The sequence below is a fragment of the Notechis scutatus genome, chromosome 4 (genome assembly GCF_049901735.1).
Source record: "Notechis scutatus isolate UNSWTSFEM ecotype Mainland chromosome 4, rNotScu1.2, whole genome shotgun sequence".
Lineage (NCBI taxonomy): Eukaryota > Metazoa > Chordata > Lepidosauria > Squamata > Elapidae > Notechis > Notechis scutatus.
Window position 1 is genome coordinate 7,349,078 of NC_142012.1, and position 15,809 is coordinate 7,364,886.

Genomic DNA, 15,809 nt, shown 5'->3' on the forward strand with positions numbered 1-15,809 from the left:
GAAAGTAGGGAAGGAAAAGAAAAGGAAGGAGGGAGGGAAGGAAAGAGGAGGGAGGGAGGGAGGGAGGGAGGAAGGAAGGAAGGAAGGAAGGAAGGAAGGAAGGAAGGAAGGAAGGAAGGAAGGAAGGGAAAGGAGGAAAGAGGCAGGGAGGGAGGGAAGGGAGAGGAAGGGAGGGAAGGAAGAAGGGAAGGAAAGAAGGAAAAGGAAGGGAGGGAGGAGGCAAGGAGGGAGGGAAGGAAGGAAAAGGAAGGAGGGAGGAAAGGAAGGAAGTAGGGAAGGAAAAGAAAAGGAAGGAGGGAAGGAAAGAGGAAGGAAGGAAGGAAAGAAGGAAGGAAAGAAAGGAGGGAAAGAGGAAGGGAGGGAAGGAAGGGAGAGGAAGGGAGGGAAGGGAGGAAGGAAAAGGGAAGGAAAGAAGGAAAAGGAAGGGAGGGAGGAGGCAAGGAGGGAGGGAAGGAAGGAAAAGGAAGGAGGGAGGGAAGGAAGTAGGGAAGGAAAAGAAAAGGAAGGAAGTAGGGAAGGAAAGAAGGAAGGAAGGAAGGAAGGAAGGAAGGAAGGAAGGAAGGAAGGAAGGAAGGAAGGAAGGAAGGAAAAGAAAGGAAAGCTGACTCAACCTTGAGGCAGTCAGGATCGAACTCCTGGCTGTGGGCAGAGTTTGCCTGCCATCCTGTGTTCTAACCACTGTGCCACCACAGCTGTTTTATGATCCTCTTTTATGACCTGCTGACAAGCAAAGTCAGTGGGGGAAGACAGATTCGCTTAACAATCACGTTACTAACCGAACAACTGCAGGAATTCACATAACAGTTGTGGCAAGAAAGGTCCTAAAATGAGGTGAAATTCACTTAACAGGCGTCTCATTTAGCCACAAAAACGTTGGGCTCAATTGTGGTCATAAGATGAGGATTACACACAGCCACTCTTCCCAACACTCAAAACCAGGAGTTTTTTCTCTTTTCTTTCTTTCTTTCTTTCTTTCCTTACTTCCTTTTTCTTTCTTTCCTTTTTTCTTCTCTTTCTTTCCTCCCTTCCTTCTTTCTTTTCTTTCTTTCTTTCTTTCTTTTCCTTTTTCTTTCTTTCCTTCCTTCTTTCTTTCTTTCTTTCCTTCCTCTTTCTTTTTCTTTTTTTTTTTCTTTCTTTCTTTTCTTTCTTTCCTTTCTTTCTTTCCTTCCTTCCTTTCTTTTCTTTCTTTCTTTCTTTTCTTTCTTTCTTTCCTTCTTCTCTTTCTTTCTTTTTCCTTTTCTTTCTTTCTTTCCTTCTTTCTTTCTTTTCTTTCTTTTCTTTCCTTTGTTTCTTTCTTTCCTTCCTTCCTTCCTTCCTTCCTTCCTTCCTTCCTTCCTTCCTTCCTTCCTTCCTTCCTTCCTTCTTTCTCTCTCTCTCTCTCTCTTTCTTTCTTTCTTTCCTTTTCTTTCTTTCTCACCAGTGGAGGAAGGGATAAAAACCAAGTCCTCCCCAGACACATCTTCTGCCTGGTGTGCAGAGAACTGGATCTCACCTGCTCCAGGTGTCGACCTCCACACCTGTTAATAGGGCTCCCCTTTTCTGAACAGTCGCTGTTTTCACCCTCGGAAATTCAAATATTAACAGTTCAAGGGAGAAACAGGAAAAAACAAAACTACCGCTAAAGGTTTACTCTTTCCAGAAATTCCAAAAGCAATTCCTGTTCGGTGGGTGCTTCCTTCATTCCCTCTCTTTACTGCTATAAACAATTATTTCTGTCTCCCAAAAGGCTTACGTAATTCTATGACCTTTCCACTATGCGAAAAAGGACCACAAGTATGATCCTGCCAACTATCTGCCAATTTGTCTTTTGTCTACATTTAGTAAACTACTAGCTTGATAAACGTGCTTCGCTACAAAACTATGTGTTCGGGCTTAGTTTTTGGGGAGGAAAATAACAGGGGGGGGGAATTCTGCCTCTGCCTACCAGCATCCATCGGTATTCACCTGGCTAGCATCCTCGTGTGAGAGAGTTGAGGCCTGTTTGGAAACTGAAGCAGTATTTGCCGTATGAGCAAGGAGACAGCGAGGAGCCTGGGCGTGGCTTAGCTCAACGGTTCTGTACTAAAGCAGCTTGGTAGTGTGAAACTGAAACTGAAACTCCTCTCCTCTGCTTGTGTTTTGAAGTTGGAACAGATTTCTTTCCAGATGGGGAGGGGGAGTAGAACTCCTTAGCATCAGAGCATGTTAATAACAATATACGAAATACTAATGCTCTGACGGTCATTTTGAAAAATCCTTTCTTAGTGAGCACCTAGAAGCCAAGAGGAACATATGTGACAAATTTCAGGTTTGTAGGCTTTACGGTTCTGGAGATATTGTGATGATGTGTGCGTGTGGTATTTTGCTTATATATACAGTATATTTATTTCTATGTTATAAATGGTTGGATTGGGTGCAACTGGAGAGGGGGGCGCTATGCCTTTTGAACTCTCCAGAGGAGTAATTTTTCAACCATGGGGACTTTAAGATGTGTGGATTTCACCTCCCAGAATTCACCACAGCTAGCACATTTCCATCCATTGATTCAGGAGCACTGGAGAATTGGTTGACCCCCCTTCTTCAACTTACATTTAAATAATAACAGAGTTGGAAGGGACCTTGGAGGTCTTCTAGTCCACCCCCCTGCTCAAGCAGAAGACCTTATATAGTTCCAGACAAATGCTTCTCCAATCTCTTCTTAAAAACCTCCAGTGATGGAGCAGCCACAACTTCTGGTGGCAATCTGTTCCACGGGTTAATTGTTCTCACTGTTAGGAAATTCCTCCTTAGTTCCAGATTGGATCTCTCCTTGAATTAGTTTTCATCCATTGCTTCTTGTCCTGCCTTCTGGTGCTTTGGAGAATTGGTTGACCCCCTTCTTCAATTTAAATTTAAAGTCAATTTAAATTTATAATTGGGTAGTGGAATTGTGTGTCATTCCCCGAGTAAACAAAATACATTTACACAGTTTTGGGTAAGATATCCAGGTTTGGGTACTGCCCTATGGAGTATCTTGAAATTAATGGCCTTAAAATTGAGCTTTTAATATTCTCAAGAAAGTGTTTCAGAGCTCCAGCTAGCTATAAGAATGGTGGGAGATGGATGGCTCCAGTTTTTTAGGTACTTAAAGGCACATTTTCAACTTTTTTGTCCACTGGACTAAGCAAACAAGGGAGCTTAATCTAAGACAGGGGTCCCGAAACTTGGCAACTTTTAAAGTTGTGGACTTCAACTCCCAGAATTCCTGAGCTAACATGACTGGAGGAGGAATTCTGGGAGTTGAAGTCCACAAGTCTTAAAGCTGTCAAATTTGAAGACCTCTGATCTGTCTGTCTGTCTGTCTATCGTCTCCCCATCCATCCATCCATATCTATCTGTCTGTCTGTCTATCTAGCTATCCATCAATTCCTCCATCCGTCCATCCATCCATCATCTATCACAAGGGTCTTCAAACTTGGCAACTTTTAAGATTGGTGGACTTCAACGCCCAGAATTCCTGAGCTAACATGACTGAAGGAGAAATTCTGGGAGTTGAAGTCCACCAGTCTTCAAGCTGCCAAGTTTGGAGACTTCTGATCTATGAACTCGGGAGCATTCCTGGCGATTATGAAAGGTGTGAGGCAACGCCGTAACAACAAGGCCCAAGAAGCAATTAAACTCTTTAAAATTCTGGTTTGATGCTGTCTGGTGCTCAGTCCTGCCTCCCCACAGGCTTCAAAGCCACCCAATTAAAATTCACAAAATCCATAAAATGAATCCCCGAAGCAACTTTGGGGGCTCTCAAAAGACCAGAATTCAACTGGCGTTTTCTCCAAGGGCTTCTTAGAGCCTTTGGCCTCTGGCCAAAGCAGATCCCTTGAGGGACTTCTGGCTGCACTGGACCTTGTTAGATGGGGGTGTTTCTCCCCCAGGGAGAAATTAATCTCGGTTTGGCTTTTCTGTTCTGGCAATATCCACCCTCAGCCTCAATAAAAAATGTGCAAATTTAAGCAAAATATTTGGGACATCTAAATGGATAGAGACAATTTCCCACGTCCGCCTCGCTGCAGGTCCTATCACCATTATTGGGACTATCCCCCAATTTTTTTTTAATGTTTGACAAGAGGGATTTTCCTCCTCCCCACACCACCAAAATTATGGGCTCCCATTAGTTTAGTTTACTTTATTGTCATTGCACCTCGTACAACAAAATCAAACACCATCTTCAGTGCACATCATGACCATGACCATGAAAATAAACACAAACACACATCCTTCACCCTCCACACATTGAACTGGAAACCTTCAACACCACACCAACACTGCACTATACAATAGAATTCAAAAGAGCTACTGCCCTGGGATAGAAGCTGTTTTTATTATCCTGCACCGTCTGCCAGATGGTAATAGTTCAAAAAAAGGGTGCCCAGGATGAGATGGATCTTTGAGAATGTTTTAAACTTTCTTAAGGCAGCGGGAGCTATAAAGCTCTTCCAAAGAGGGGAGAGGGCAACCCATGATCCTCTGGGCAATGACGTTAACACTCTGGAGCTCTTTCCTATCTGCCCCTGTGCAATTGGCAAACCATACAGAGGTGTAGGAAGTTAAGATACTCTCTATGGTGCAGCGGTAGAAGGTCACCAGCAGTTTCTCATTCAGTTGTTGGATACGGACAGAGGGATAAATTGCCTTTCCTTGCATAATTCCATCTTGTGTAGGCTTTGATATGGAGAGTAACTCTGGATCACATGTTCAATCAATCAGAATAGAGCTGGAAGAGACCTTGGAGGTCTTCTAGTCCAGCCCCCAGGAAAGAACTGTGTTGCTAAAGTGCCCAGTTGTGGAAAAAAAAACCTATCTTTTCTCACACTCAAGGTGTTACTGCTCTCTTTTTTGCAGTGACCAATTTCTAGATGCCTCCAAGAAGGTTACCAGATTCCTATCAGGATTAAGACTTAACAGTCATTTCATCCATTCCTTCCATTATTGTCTTTTAACTCTCTGTCTAGATCACAGGTGGGGAACTTTGGCCCTTTTATGGCTGGCTCAGGAGTTCTGGGAGTTGAAGTCCACAAGTCATAAAAGGGCCAAAGTTCCCCAACCCTACAAGGGTCTTCAAACTTGGCAAGTTTTAAGACTTGTGGATTTCAACTCCCAGAATCCCTGAGCTAACATGACTGGAGAAGGAATTCTGGGAGTTGAAGTCCATAAGTCTTAAAGCTGTCAAGTTTGAAGACCCCTGGTCCATCATCTATGTCTGTCTGTCTATCGTCTCCCCATCCATCCATCCATCCATCCCTATCCATCTATCTATCCATCTATCTATCCATCCATCCATCCATCTGACAAGGGTCTTCAAACTTGGCAAGTTTCAGACTTATGGACTTCAAGTCCCAGAATTCCTGAGCTAACATGACTGGAGAAGGAATTCTGGGAGTTGAAGTCCATAAGTCTTAAAGCTGTCAAGTTTGAAGAGCCCTGGCCTTAGATGTTCACACACAATCTTTGTATTTGATGGAATTTGATGACTGGTCTTGGGCTGCAAACAAATCAACTAAGCAGAATCTCTATTTCCAAAGCAGACAGCAAACAGCTAGGGAATAGCTGTGCCTTTTCTACCCTGGAGCCGTGTTTGTCAACTTTGGCAACTTTAAAATGGGTTGATTGTCAACTCTGGGGGATGCTGGGAGGTGAAGTCCACACATCTTAACATTGCTGAGGTTGAAAAACACCGAGCAAGGGACACCTCCTAAACTCTGCAAGTAGAACTATCCTTCTAGGTCAAGGGGTCTTAAAACCTGGCAAGATTTAACTCCCAGAATTCCTGAGCTAACATGACTGGAAGAGGAATTCTGGGCGTTGAAGTCCACAAGTCTTAAAGCAGCCAAGTTTGAAGACCCTTGTTCTAGGTCTTTCCTCGTGTGCGTAACACAACATTGCCTCGTTGGTTGTGGTGTGTCAGTCCCGGGTAGTGATTAGTTTTTGTTGTAATTCCTCAAAGGATACATCAAACCCTGGTGCGTTTCAGGCTGAATTCATCTGCCTTGGGCAGTATGAGGCTCCAAAGAGTGGCAGCTACACAGAGTAAACACACCCGGGGGTACAAAACAGGCACTGAACGGCCAATTGGGATGTGTGGGGCAGCTGGGGGTGTATGTGTGGAGAGATGAGGGGCACCAGGGTGAGTCTTGCTGGGGCTTAATCCCTGGTGGGTCTGGGTAGTCCTCTACAGTCTCCAACCTTGGCAACTTTAAGACTTGTGGACTTCAACTCCCAGGATTCCAGCAAAGCTGGCTGAGAATGGCAAAGTTGGAAGTCCACAAGTCTTAAAGTTGCCAAGGTTGGAGACCCCTGCTCTATGGTGACAGGATGCTGCCTTCAGCTGGAGAGTTGTTGGATGTGGCTCCAGCAGGGCTATCTCCCTCTTGTAAGAACACACACACACACACACACACACACACACATGAGCTACACAACAACCCTCCCCAGGTGCCCACCTTCTCCGCCCTCCCATTCTGTTGACTTAATTCTCTTTTTTCCGTCCCTTTTGCTCACAAACAAACACACATACACACACTTAAAAAACATTGTGGGGAGAAAAAAATGGGACCTCTGACTGGTCTCCCAAGTATGTCACACTTTTCACCAGGGACTGTGAGGTGCAAGAAATTAATAGGAGATAAATAAGTGCAGAGAACAAACTGATAATGAAGGAAAGAAATTAAGTGTGCTTTTGGGAGGGGGTAATTAACGGCTTGCCCTCCTTAAAGTATGGTAGTAATCAGGTCCAAATATACTTATGCATATATTAGTCGGTTAGCACCGTTAGACATTTAAACCTTGCACAAAATGTTGATGGGGCTAATTATTTTGGAGGCACCACCACACGCATGCAGAGAGATGTCATCATTCCTAGTTCCCAATCCATTTCATGCCGAACCAGAGAAAATGCATCAAACTATTTTAACAATATGGATATTTTTTTTAAGTGCTAATTTGCATAGTGAGCGGCAGAATTCCTGCTCTGCAAAAGGGAATTCCCCACCACTTCCCTCATCCCTCCCACCAAGGGGCCTGCGGCAGCTTCGCTCCAGGGAGATGCCCCAGGAATTGAGGACTCCCGGGGTTCCACGTGAACCCCTGCTTCCTTGGCTGGGACTCTGAAGTCCCAGAGTCCCTTTTGGAATGAGCCCACTCCCACCCTCTGGGCAAGGGCCAAGACTGACCCAAAATGGCCGACAGAGAGAGATCCACCAAGAGTCAGGTCACTCGGAGGAAGGAGGGGTTAAGGGGACCCCTTTGGCCGGCCATTGGCCGGCCATTTGGAACATGCTTGTCCAGGTGGAAACTGCCACCTCCTCCTGCCCGCAGGAACAGGTAAGACTAAGCTGAGCTTTGCAGAAGTTGGCAGTCAAGGCTGGCTTCCTTGGAAAATATTGGCAGTGGCCCCTGGCTGCTGCTGTCTTAGACATGAGAGGGTTAATTCAAAGTGAAAACTAGTTTACTTTTTATTATTTACTAGCTCGATACCCGTGCTTCACTACAAAACTATATGGTCGAGCTTAGTTTTTGGGAAGGAAAATAAGGGGGGGGGGGGAATTCTGCCTCTGCCTACCAGCATCCATCGGTATTTATCCGGCTAGCATCCTGTCAAGTGTGTGAGAGTTGAGGTCTATTTGGAAACTGTGTGAGCAAGGAGACAGCAAGGAGCCTGGGCGTGGCTTAGCTCAACTGTTCTCTACTAAAGCTGGTTGCTGCTGTGAAACTAAAACGGAAACTCCTCTCCTCTGCTTGTGTTTTGCCTTTGGGACAGATTTCTTTTCAGGTGGGGAGGGGGAGTAGAACTCCTTAGCATCAGAGCGTGTTAATAATAATATGCAAAATACTAATGCTCTGATGGTCATTTCGAAAAATCCTTTCTTGTTGAGCAGCTAGAAGCCAAGAGGAACACAGGTGCCAAATTTCAAGTTTGTAGGCTTTACGGTTCTGGAGATTTTGTGATGATGCGTGAGGAGTCTTTTGCTTTTATATATATAGAAGATACAAGAAGATTAAATTTATTTGCCACCGGCGACTCGGGGCAGTGCATAATAGATTTGAGAAGGGAGTCCTGGGGGGAGGGCAAGAGGGGTGCCGTAGCAAAGCAGCCAGGAGCTGGAACAGAAGAACCTCATCCATGGAGTCTGCTAGTTCCCCCACTTAAAAAGGAAGCATTCTGGGAGGAAAGGAGGCAAAGGGGCCTTCCTCCAAGGAAGGGATGAGAACCCCCATGCCCAGTCAGAGCAGCCCCACCCATTCTGGGGAGAAAACTCAGCTCCCCAGCCCCAGTTGTGGAGGGGGGGGGTTGCTAGGAACAAGGCAGGGGCCGGAGCCTTGCAAGGGGACCGGATGACAGATGGCTGGGAAGGCCGAAGCGGAGCAGGGAGGAAGTCCAGCCAGAGAAAATCCCAAGGCAGAAAAAAAGCCATTTGCGGCCCTTCAGACTCTGCCAGAATCCGCACGGAGAGCAGCTCAAACTGCCCAGGAAGGCAATCCCGATCTCAACTCGAGCATTGAACTGGATCTGTTTATCTGAGCGGGACTTTTTGCAAAGAGAAAACCGCCCAGGACGGAAACGCTCTTGGTTTCAGGGTGAGAAGAAGGCCCAAGCAGGGACAGAGAGGCTACCTTTGTGACGAAGAGTGTGCGGGGGTCAATGATGTCCAGGAAGTGTCTCAATCTGCCGTAAAACGAGCCCTGTGAGGAGACAGAAGCAGCTGTCAGAATTCCGGCACTTAACCCCATTTAAATCATGAGTCTTGAGTCAAACTTCCAAAACTTCAAAAGGATTTATTGGGAGTTAACATGTCAGGCACTGCCTGGGTGTAGCCAACTCTGAGTCACATCATTCATTGTCACTCTTGACCCTGGTTTTTCTCCCCACCCCTGGATGTATCATAATTAATATTCTCCAATGGGACACATCCATAGCCAAGAGTCATCAATCATGCTTCCCAGTTAGAATTTTGCATGGCAGAAACTTCAGTCACCTAGAAACTATCTTTGAAAACATTTGGGGAATGCACTTTTGGTTTTGCAACCTGCTGCACTGCTCCCCCTCCCTCCCTTTCTGTTGTCGACTCTAAAAAGAAATATTTTATGAGGTGACAGCAGTGGCATCAGGACCAGAGGGCCACCCATCTGCAAGACCCTCCTTCCCCCTCTGACCCAGGGACCCCTGGCAGCCTGCCGCCTCTTCTCCAATGCAAAAAAAGCACCTGTGGCCCCCACAGAAGAGCCCAGACCACCAAAAGGCCCGGGGCTCCAGGGCCCCTTCCTTACTGCTGAGGCTATAAGTGCAGGTGCCATTTGGGGCCCAGCTTCAACCCCCCCGCCCATATTACTGCTGACCAGGGGTTCCTGGGATGTCTGGGGTGACCCCTCTGGTCCCTCAGTGTGGGGGACACAGCTCCCTAAGATTCCCTTTTGTTCCAGACACTGAGCCCAAAACCAGGATATCTGGGGGTGGGGGGTGACTTCAAGTACCCACTTTTGAGCCAGAACCTCTCAGACCTTTGCAAACAGCCGTGGCCTCGGTCAAGAAACTCGGGCACTGCCAGGGACAGCACCTCAAAGAGCTGAGGTTGGCGCTTGGGAAGGAAAGCAGGAATTGCCCTCTGCCCAGCACACTGGATCTTCCCCTCCTCCTTCAGAGACAGCCTGAGCAATGGGGACCCTTCCATGGAGACCCCGAGAAGCCCCCCCCCATCCCCTCCAGCAGTGGCACAGCAGCGGGCGAGGCCCCCGTGGTTGCTGGCCATAGAGCTGCCCCCTCTGTGCCTCTGGAGCAGGAATCGGCCATCACAAGGGGATCGTCTGTCTGGCGAAGGCTGCTCTGCTCCACAAGCCATGGAAATAGCCTTGTTTGGGCTTGGATTCTGAAGCCAGGAGCACACCAGGCGGCCCCACGCAACGGGCCCTAGTTAGACAGCCCTCGGCCGTCCCTGGGGCACCCAGACACTTCACATCTCCCTGGTGCAATAGCTGCTCCGGAGGGGCTCCTCAGAATCCACACCAGCATTGCCAACGGAGGTCGGCACCCCCTGCCCACCTGTGTGCATCGCATGACCCTGACTTCCCGGGAGCCTTGCTCAGGGGGGGCACTGTGGACGCAGCCCTTCCGCCAGTCCTCCCTTCAGGGACCTCAGCCCACCCTGAGACCCAGTGGTGTATGAACCATTAAGCAGACTAAGCACGGGCTTAGGGCACCAGGTCCGAAAGGGGCACCACGAAGTGGAGAAGATGGCTTCATTTGCACAGTACGTACAAAGGAGGGGAGCAGTGTTGTGGTTCGCCGGCAGCCAGTGCAGATGGCAGCGGAAAGGGACAGTGGGGAAGGAAGGCGACCATTCAGGGAGTCTGAAGAGGACTCGGACGATGCAGGGATGGGGCCAGGACTATCTGGGAGTGGGGTGCTGCCTTTGGAGTCTGGCAGCAGTGAGGCAGAGGAACAAGGGGAGCCTGTTCCCAGTGCGCGTATGCACAGAGCTGCTAGAAGGCGAGAGCAGATGAAACAAAAGGGGCAACTCGGGAGTAAGGCTGGGAGGCGATTGCCCCTCCCATAAGGGATAAAAGTCAGGCCTCAATGACGAAACCTTTGCAGGAAGTAAAGTAGTTTGATCGGTTCCGAGTCCTCCTTGAAGCTCTGTGTACTTCGGTTGGTTTCTTTTGTAGTTATTTGGATACTTCTGTTTTTGGCCACATTCCACAAAACTGAAAGGTGGTGTGCTTATCTTGGGGAACTGTTTTAAGGTTAGTTCTGGATGGGAATGAAAAGAAATTCCCAGTGTTGCAAAAAAATAGGTTTTGCTTTTAAAAGAAGCTTGTGGTTCATTACGTTTGACGAAGCCTGGGTCAGAACAGGCAGCAAGATTTGTCAGTGCTTAGGGCACCAAGTGAGCCTTAATCCTCCACTGCCGAGACCCCCGTCCCTTTCGAGCAGAGCGTCCTTGCACCCCCAAACCCAGGCAGGTGCCCATCCCGTCCCGTGGGCACTTCAAAGTGGCCATTCACAGCCGCCCCTTAATGAAGCGAGCTCAGAGGAATTCATCCCTCCCACACCCAAAGAGTTTGAAGAAAAACTCCCATTAATCAGCTCTGGGGGGAGAGAAAAAAAAACACATTTTTTTTTTAATTGGTGCAGAACACCTCCAGCTTCTCCCTCTCACATGGCTTGGCTCACTTACAAAAGAATCAAAACCAATTAAGCAAATCTTTTCATAAAATAAATTAGTTCTGGGCAGAGACACAGCAGAAAACAAAGCAGCCGCTCTCGTTAGCTCAGCGAACCAGACAGCTGGCCCGGCTCCCCTCGCCTGGGCCATGCCTGCCACGCTGGCAGACAGTCTCAGAACCGGCTCCGTGGACCCAGACTGTGGACCCTCAGAGAACGAACGTCACTGTCAGCAAGAGGCGGCCACGATCTTCTGGGCGCCCGACTCTAAGCGGTTTCTCCAGCAAATCCCAGGGGAATCAAAAACCTCCATTATCTCCCTTTGAAAGGTTGGCCATTAGTAGCAGGGCCACTTCCCAGCCTGCCCAGGGACCCCAAGATGAATTCCCACCATCTTTCACTTCTTCTCTCCTCTTTTTCTTACCCAAATATTTAAAGCAGGGTTTTGGATGGTTCGTTCCTGAATTGTGGGGCAAATGAGCCCCCTTTTCTAAGGCTTGGGACAATACCAGGTCTTCTCCATTCTTCTGGCGTTTCCTGTGGACCTCCCAGCACTGTCAAAGGCTACAGATGATGTTCCTGAGATCACACGTGCTGCTTCCTTCCACAGCCTAGGACAGAGGTCTCCAAACTTGGCAACTTTTAAGACTTGTGGATTTCAATTCCCAGAATTCCTGAACTAACATGACTGGAGGAGGAAGTTTGGGAGTTGAAGTCCACTAGTCTTAAAAGTTGCCAAGTTTGGGGACCCCTAGTCTTATCATCTATCTGTCTGTCTTCTATCTATCGTCTCCCCATCCATCCACCCATCCCTATCTATCTATCTATCTATCTATCTATCTATCTGTGCAGCACACAGACACCTCCTGTGCCCCTTTTTGCCTCCTGGGCAAAGCTGGGGATGGATGGATGGATAGGTAGGTAGATAGATAATGGGTGGGTGGGTGGATGAATGGATGGATGGGGAGACGATAGACAAACAGACAGACAGATGCTAGAATTCAGGGGTCTTCAAACTTGGCAAGTTTAAGACTGGTGGACTTCAACTCCCAGAATTCCTCCTCCAGTCATGTTAGCTCAGGAATTCTGGGACTTGGTCCACCAATCTTAAACTTGCCAAGTTTGAAGAACTTGTGATAAATGATGGACGGACGGATGGACAGACGGAGAGATAGATGATAGATAGATAGATAGATAGATAGATAGATAGATAGATAGATAGATAGATAGATAGATAGATAGACAGACAGACAGGATAGATAGATAGATAGACAGGATAGATAGATAGATAGATAGATAGATAGATAGATAGATAGATAGATAGATAGATAGATAGACAGGATAGATAGACAGGATAGATAGATAGATAGATAGATAGATAGATAGATAGATAGATAGATAGATAGATAGATAGATAATAGATAGATAGATAGATAGATAGATAGATAGATAGATAATAGATAGATAGATAGATAGACAGATAGATAGATAGATATAGATATATAGATAGATAGATAGACAGATAGATAGACAGACAGACAGACAGTGAGGCGGATCCCGGCACAGCTGATCATCAGAAGGAATGGAAAAAAAGAAATACCTTAAGGAGTGACTGGGCGGAGGAGAATGCAGTCAGCGATGTTGGGCATGCGCGATAAGGACTGGGGGGGGAGGGGGGGTGGGCAGAGAGAGGCGGGGCCAGCCAGCGATACGATTTGCCGGTTCTCCGAACTGCGCAGAATCATAACAACCAGTTCTATAGAACTGGTCCAAACCGGTAGAATCCTATCCCTGGGTGGACTCCCCTGCTCAAGCCCCCCCCCCAATAAAGACACAAGCTCCATTGCCGCAGGTCAATGCTTCTCTGGGTACCTGGAGCCTTCTGTGCTCCTCCCCAAATTTCCGTGCACCCTCTAACCCTTTTACTCGGGCTGCAGGCTCCCCAAACCTGCTCCCCCCACCCCCACCCCCACTTGGACAAGAGCAATCCTGGAGTGAAAGAGGATGCCAGAAAGATGGGATAGGGAAAATAGGGAAGTCTTCTGTTTGACTCCTGGGCCAAACTCTGCCTATTCTTCCTGTTTGCTCCCTTGGTGACGTGAGTCAGCCCAGCAAGACCCCCAAAGGGGGGGTGAGCCCCCTCCAAGGGGACCACCAGCCCCTTTTCCGCAAAAGGGGCAAAACAGCCTTAAGGAAGAAGCACAAACCGCCCCTCCCAGACCCTTTAGAGCAGGGGTGTCCAACCTTGGCAACTTTAAGACTTGTGGACTTCAACTCCCAGAATTCCTCAGCCAGCTTTGCTGGCTGAGGAATTCTGGGAGTTGAAGTCCACAAGTCTTAAAGTTGCCAAGGTTGGACACCCCTGCTTCAGAGAGTTCAAGGTCTGGAGGAAACGCCCAGATAAGGTTTTTTTTTCCCCCACTCTTGTTATCACCTGGACAGGTGGAAGCCGGAAGGCAATTCTGCACTGGCAAGCAAAGTCCAAGGTTTAGTGATATTTATGGTGGCTGAACTTTGGATACAATCCGTGGCAAACCAACTGGGCTGCTTCTTGGGGGGGGGGTGGGGAAGAAGTAGGACACGAGGCACCCCTTTCCAATGAAGAGGACCTGCTGCCAAGGCCAGGGGCCAGCAGAAAGCAAAGCAAGCCGCTGGTTCTGCCTCTCAGAATGGCAGACATTACCCAATGGCAGATCGGGGACCCCCACACACACACCCCAAGTAGCCTGGAATACACCACCCCCACCCCACCCCGCAAGCAGGGCACCTTCGCTCCCTAAAGGCTGGCCCTGCCAGGCAGGAAGACCCAGGCAGGCCCTTGGTCAGGTGGCAGAGGGAGGAGGAGGAGGAGGAAGGGCTCCCTTGGGCTGAAACCGGCCCCATCCTTGCAAAGGATTCGGCTGCCCCAGAAGCACATGGCCAAGGATCCTCCGGGGAGGCTATGAGCTCGGGAGAGAAGGGGAGAACCTGGGGGGGGGCAACTTCCTCCCTGCAAAGGGGAGAGGGATTCAGGGCCGGGAGGGGAGCCGGCTGCTCTGCCTTCCTCGGGCAGCAGCAGCGCTCCCCGGCCCCTTCTGCAGCTTTGCCAAGGGAGATGCCCAGATTAAGAGCCCGGCCCGGCTTTGGGCAACGCGGGCTCTGAGCTGCAGCTCCGACTGCGGCTTCCCCACTTGCCCGCCCGCCCCCTCCGCCCTGCTGGGTAAAGGTGGTGGGCAGCTCCCACGGCCCCCTCTCGCAGGGGAGGCTGCCCCCAAACCCTGGCACAGCTACCACCGGCTGCCCTGCCTCTTCCAGAGACGCACCCTGCCCCCCCTCTCGTGCTAGGGGCTGCAGCGCCCACTTCCTCTACGACCCCCGCACCGAGACTCGAACTCTGCCACCAACGGAGCAAAACAAGTGCCAATCAAAAACCCTTCCTGGCATCCAGAAAAGGGCGGGAATTCCAGAAGGCGAGCGACAGCGGCGGCGCCCAATCAGCGGGAGGCCTGGCGGCGCGGGGGCGGGAGTCGCTCTTCCCCGGTAGCGGAGCCCCTACCCCTCCCGGCGAGGGACGGCCGAGCGCCCGCCCGCCCGGCACGGCGCCCCCTCCCCGATGCCAGCGCGCGCAGCCCCGCAGCCCACCTGCTCGAAGCGGGGCTTCCCCAGCTGGAAGGCCGGGTACCCCGCGCTCTCCGCCATCCCCGCTCGGCGCCACTTTCGCGTGCGAAGTGCTCCTCGCAGCCTGGCTCCGCCCCCGGCCCCGCCCCCGCGCCCCCGATTGGCTGAGGTGCACCGCAGCTCGCGCGGAGCCTGCTGGGGCGCGTAGTTTCCTCGGGCGCCGCAAGGGCCGTTCTGTGGTCGGACGGGCAAGGCCCCGCCCCCTCCGCGACAGGGGAGACTTGGGAAGCGTAGTTCTCCGCACGGGGCGGGAGCGCGCCGACCCTCCGCACCTTCCCCAAGCAGGAGCCCTGCGGGCGCCGGGACTGGGGAACTACGGCCCTTTCATAACTTGCGGACTTCCTATAATTCCCGGAATTCCGGGGCCATAAAAGGTTCCCCACTCCTGCAATAGCTCAACCAGCAGGGAATCCTGGGAATTGGTCGCTCCCTGTTCTCTGTCTAACTTTTATTAAAGATTATTTTAAAGAAGCTAATACTAATATAAAGTAAGGAAGAAAAAGCAAAAAGTGCAAGAAAAGAAAAACCTTTGGGAAAAAAAGTGGCTTCTGATATTCTTCATATCACTTTTACTTACAGATTAAGAGTTGGAAGGGACCTTGTAGGTCATCCAGTCCAACCCCCAACCCAAGCAGGAGACCGTACACCCATTTCTAACAGATGGCAGTCCAGATTAACTTCTCTAAAGTTATTGCTCTTGTTCTATAATTCATCCTAAACCTCTATCACCAGTCTCTTTTTTTCATTTTTACACCGTCTGTAAGTGTAAATAACACTTCTTCTCTAGTCAAAGAAGCCAGTTTACCCATCTCGGGGAGATCTGCCCAATTTCACCAATCCTGGAGGGCAGTGCCAGATCTTCCCATTTCCGTGCATATAATCTTCTCTCCAGGGCAGGGGTCCCCAAACTTGGCAACTTTTGAGACTTGTGGACTTCAACTCCCAGAATTATTCACAATAAGTAACTAAAAGGACACTTCTT

At 49.3% G+C, this 15,809-nt stretch overlaps 1 protein-coding gene across 3 annotated transcripts in view; it reads right to left on the reverse strand.

Moving 5' to 3' along the window:
• The window catches only part of SFXN5 (sideroflexin 5), a 69,750-nt gene extending 54,821 nt beyond the window's left edge, over positions 1–14,929 (reverse strand). For 2 of the 3 annotated variants that reach the window (XM_087965726.1, XM_087965728.1), the window contains exons 1-2: positions 14,792–14,904; positions 8,626–8,694 (exon numbers count right to left, since the gene is read on the reverse strand). In XM_087965726.1, coding sequence (XP_087821852.1) covers positions 8,626–8,694; positions 14,792–14,848 — 126 coding nt within the window. In that variant the 5' untranslated portion in view covers positions 14,849–14,904. Of the gene's footprint in view, positions 1–8,625; positions 8,695–14,791 lie in introns of all 3 variants that reach the window. The other variant, XM_087965727.1, reaches the window with a different exon arrangement.
• Positions 14,930–15,809: the final 880 nt, after the last annotated feature.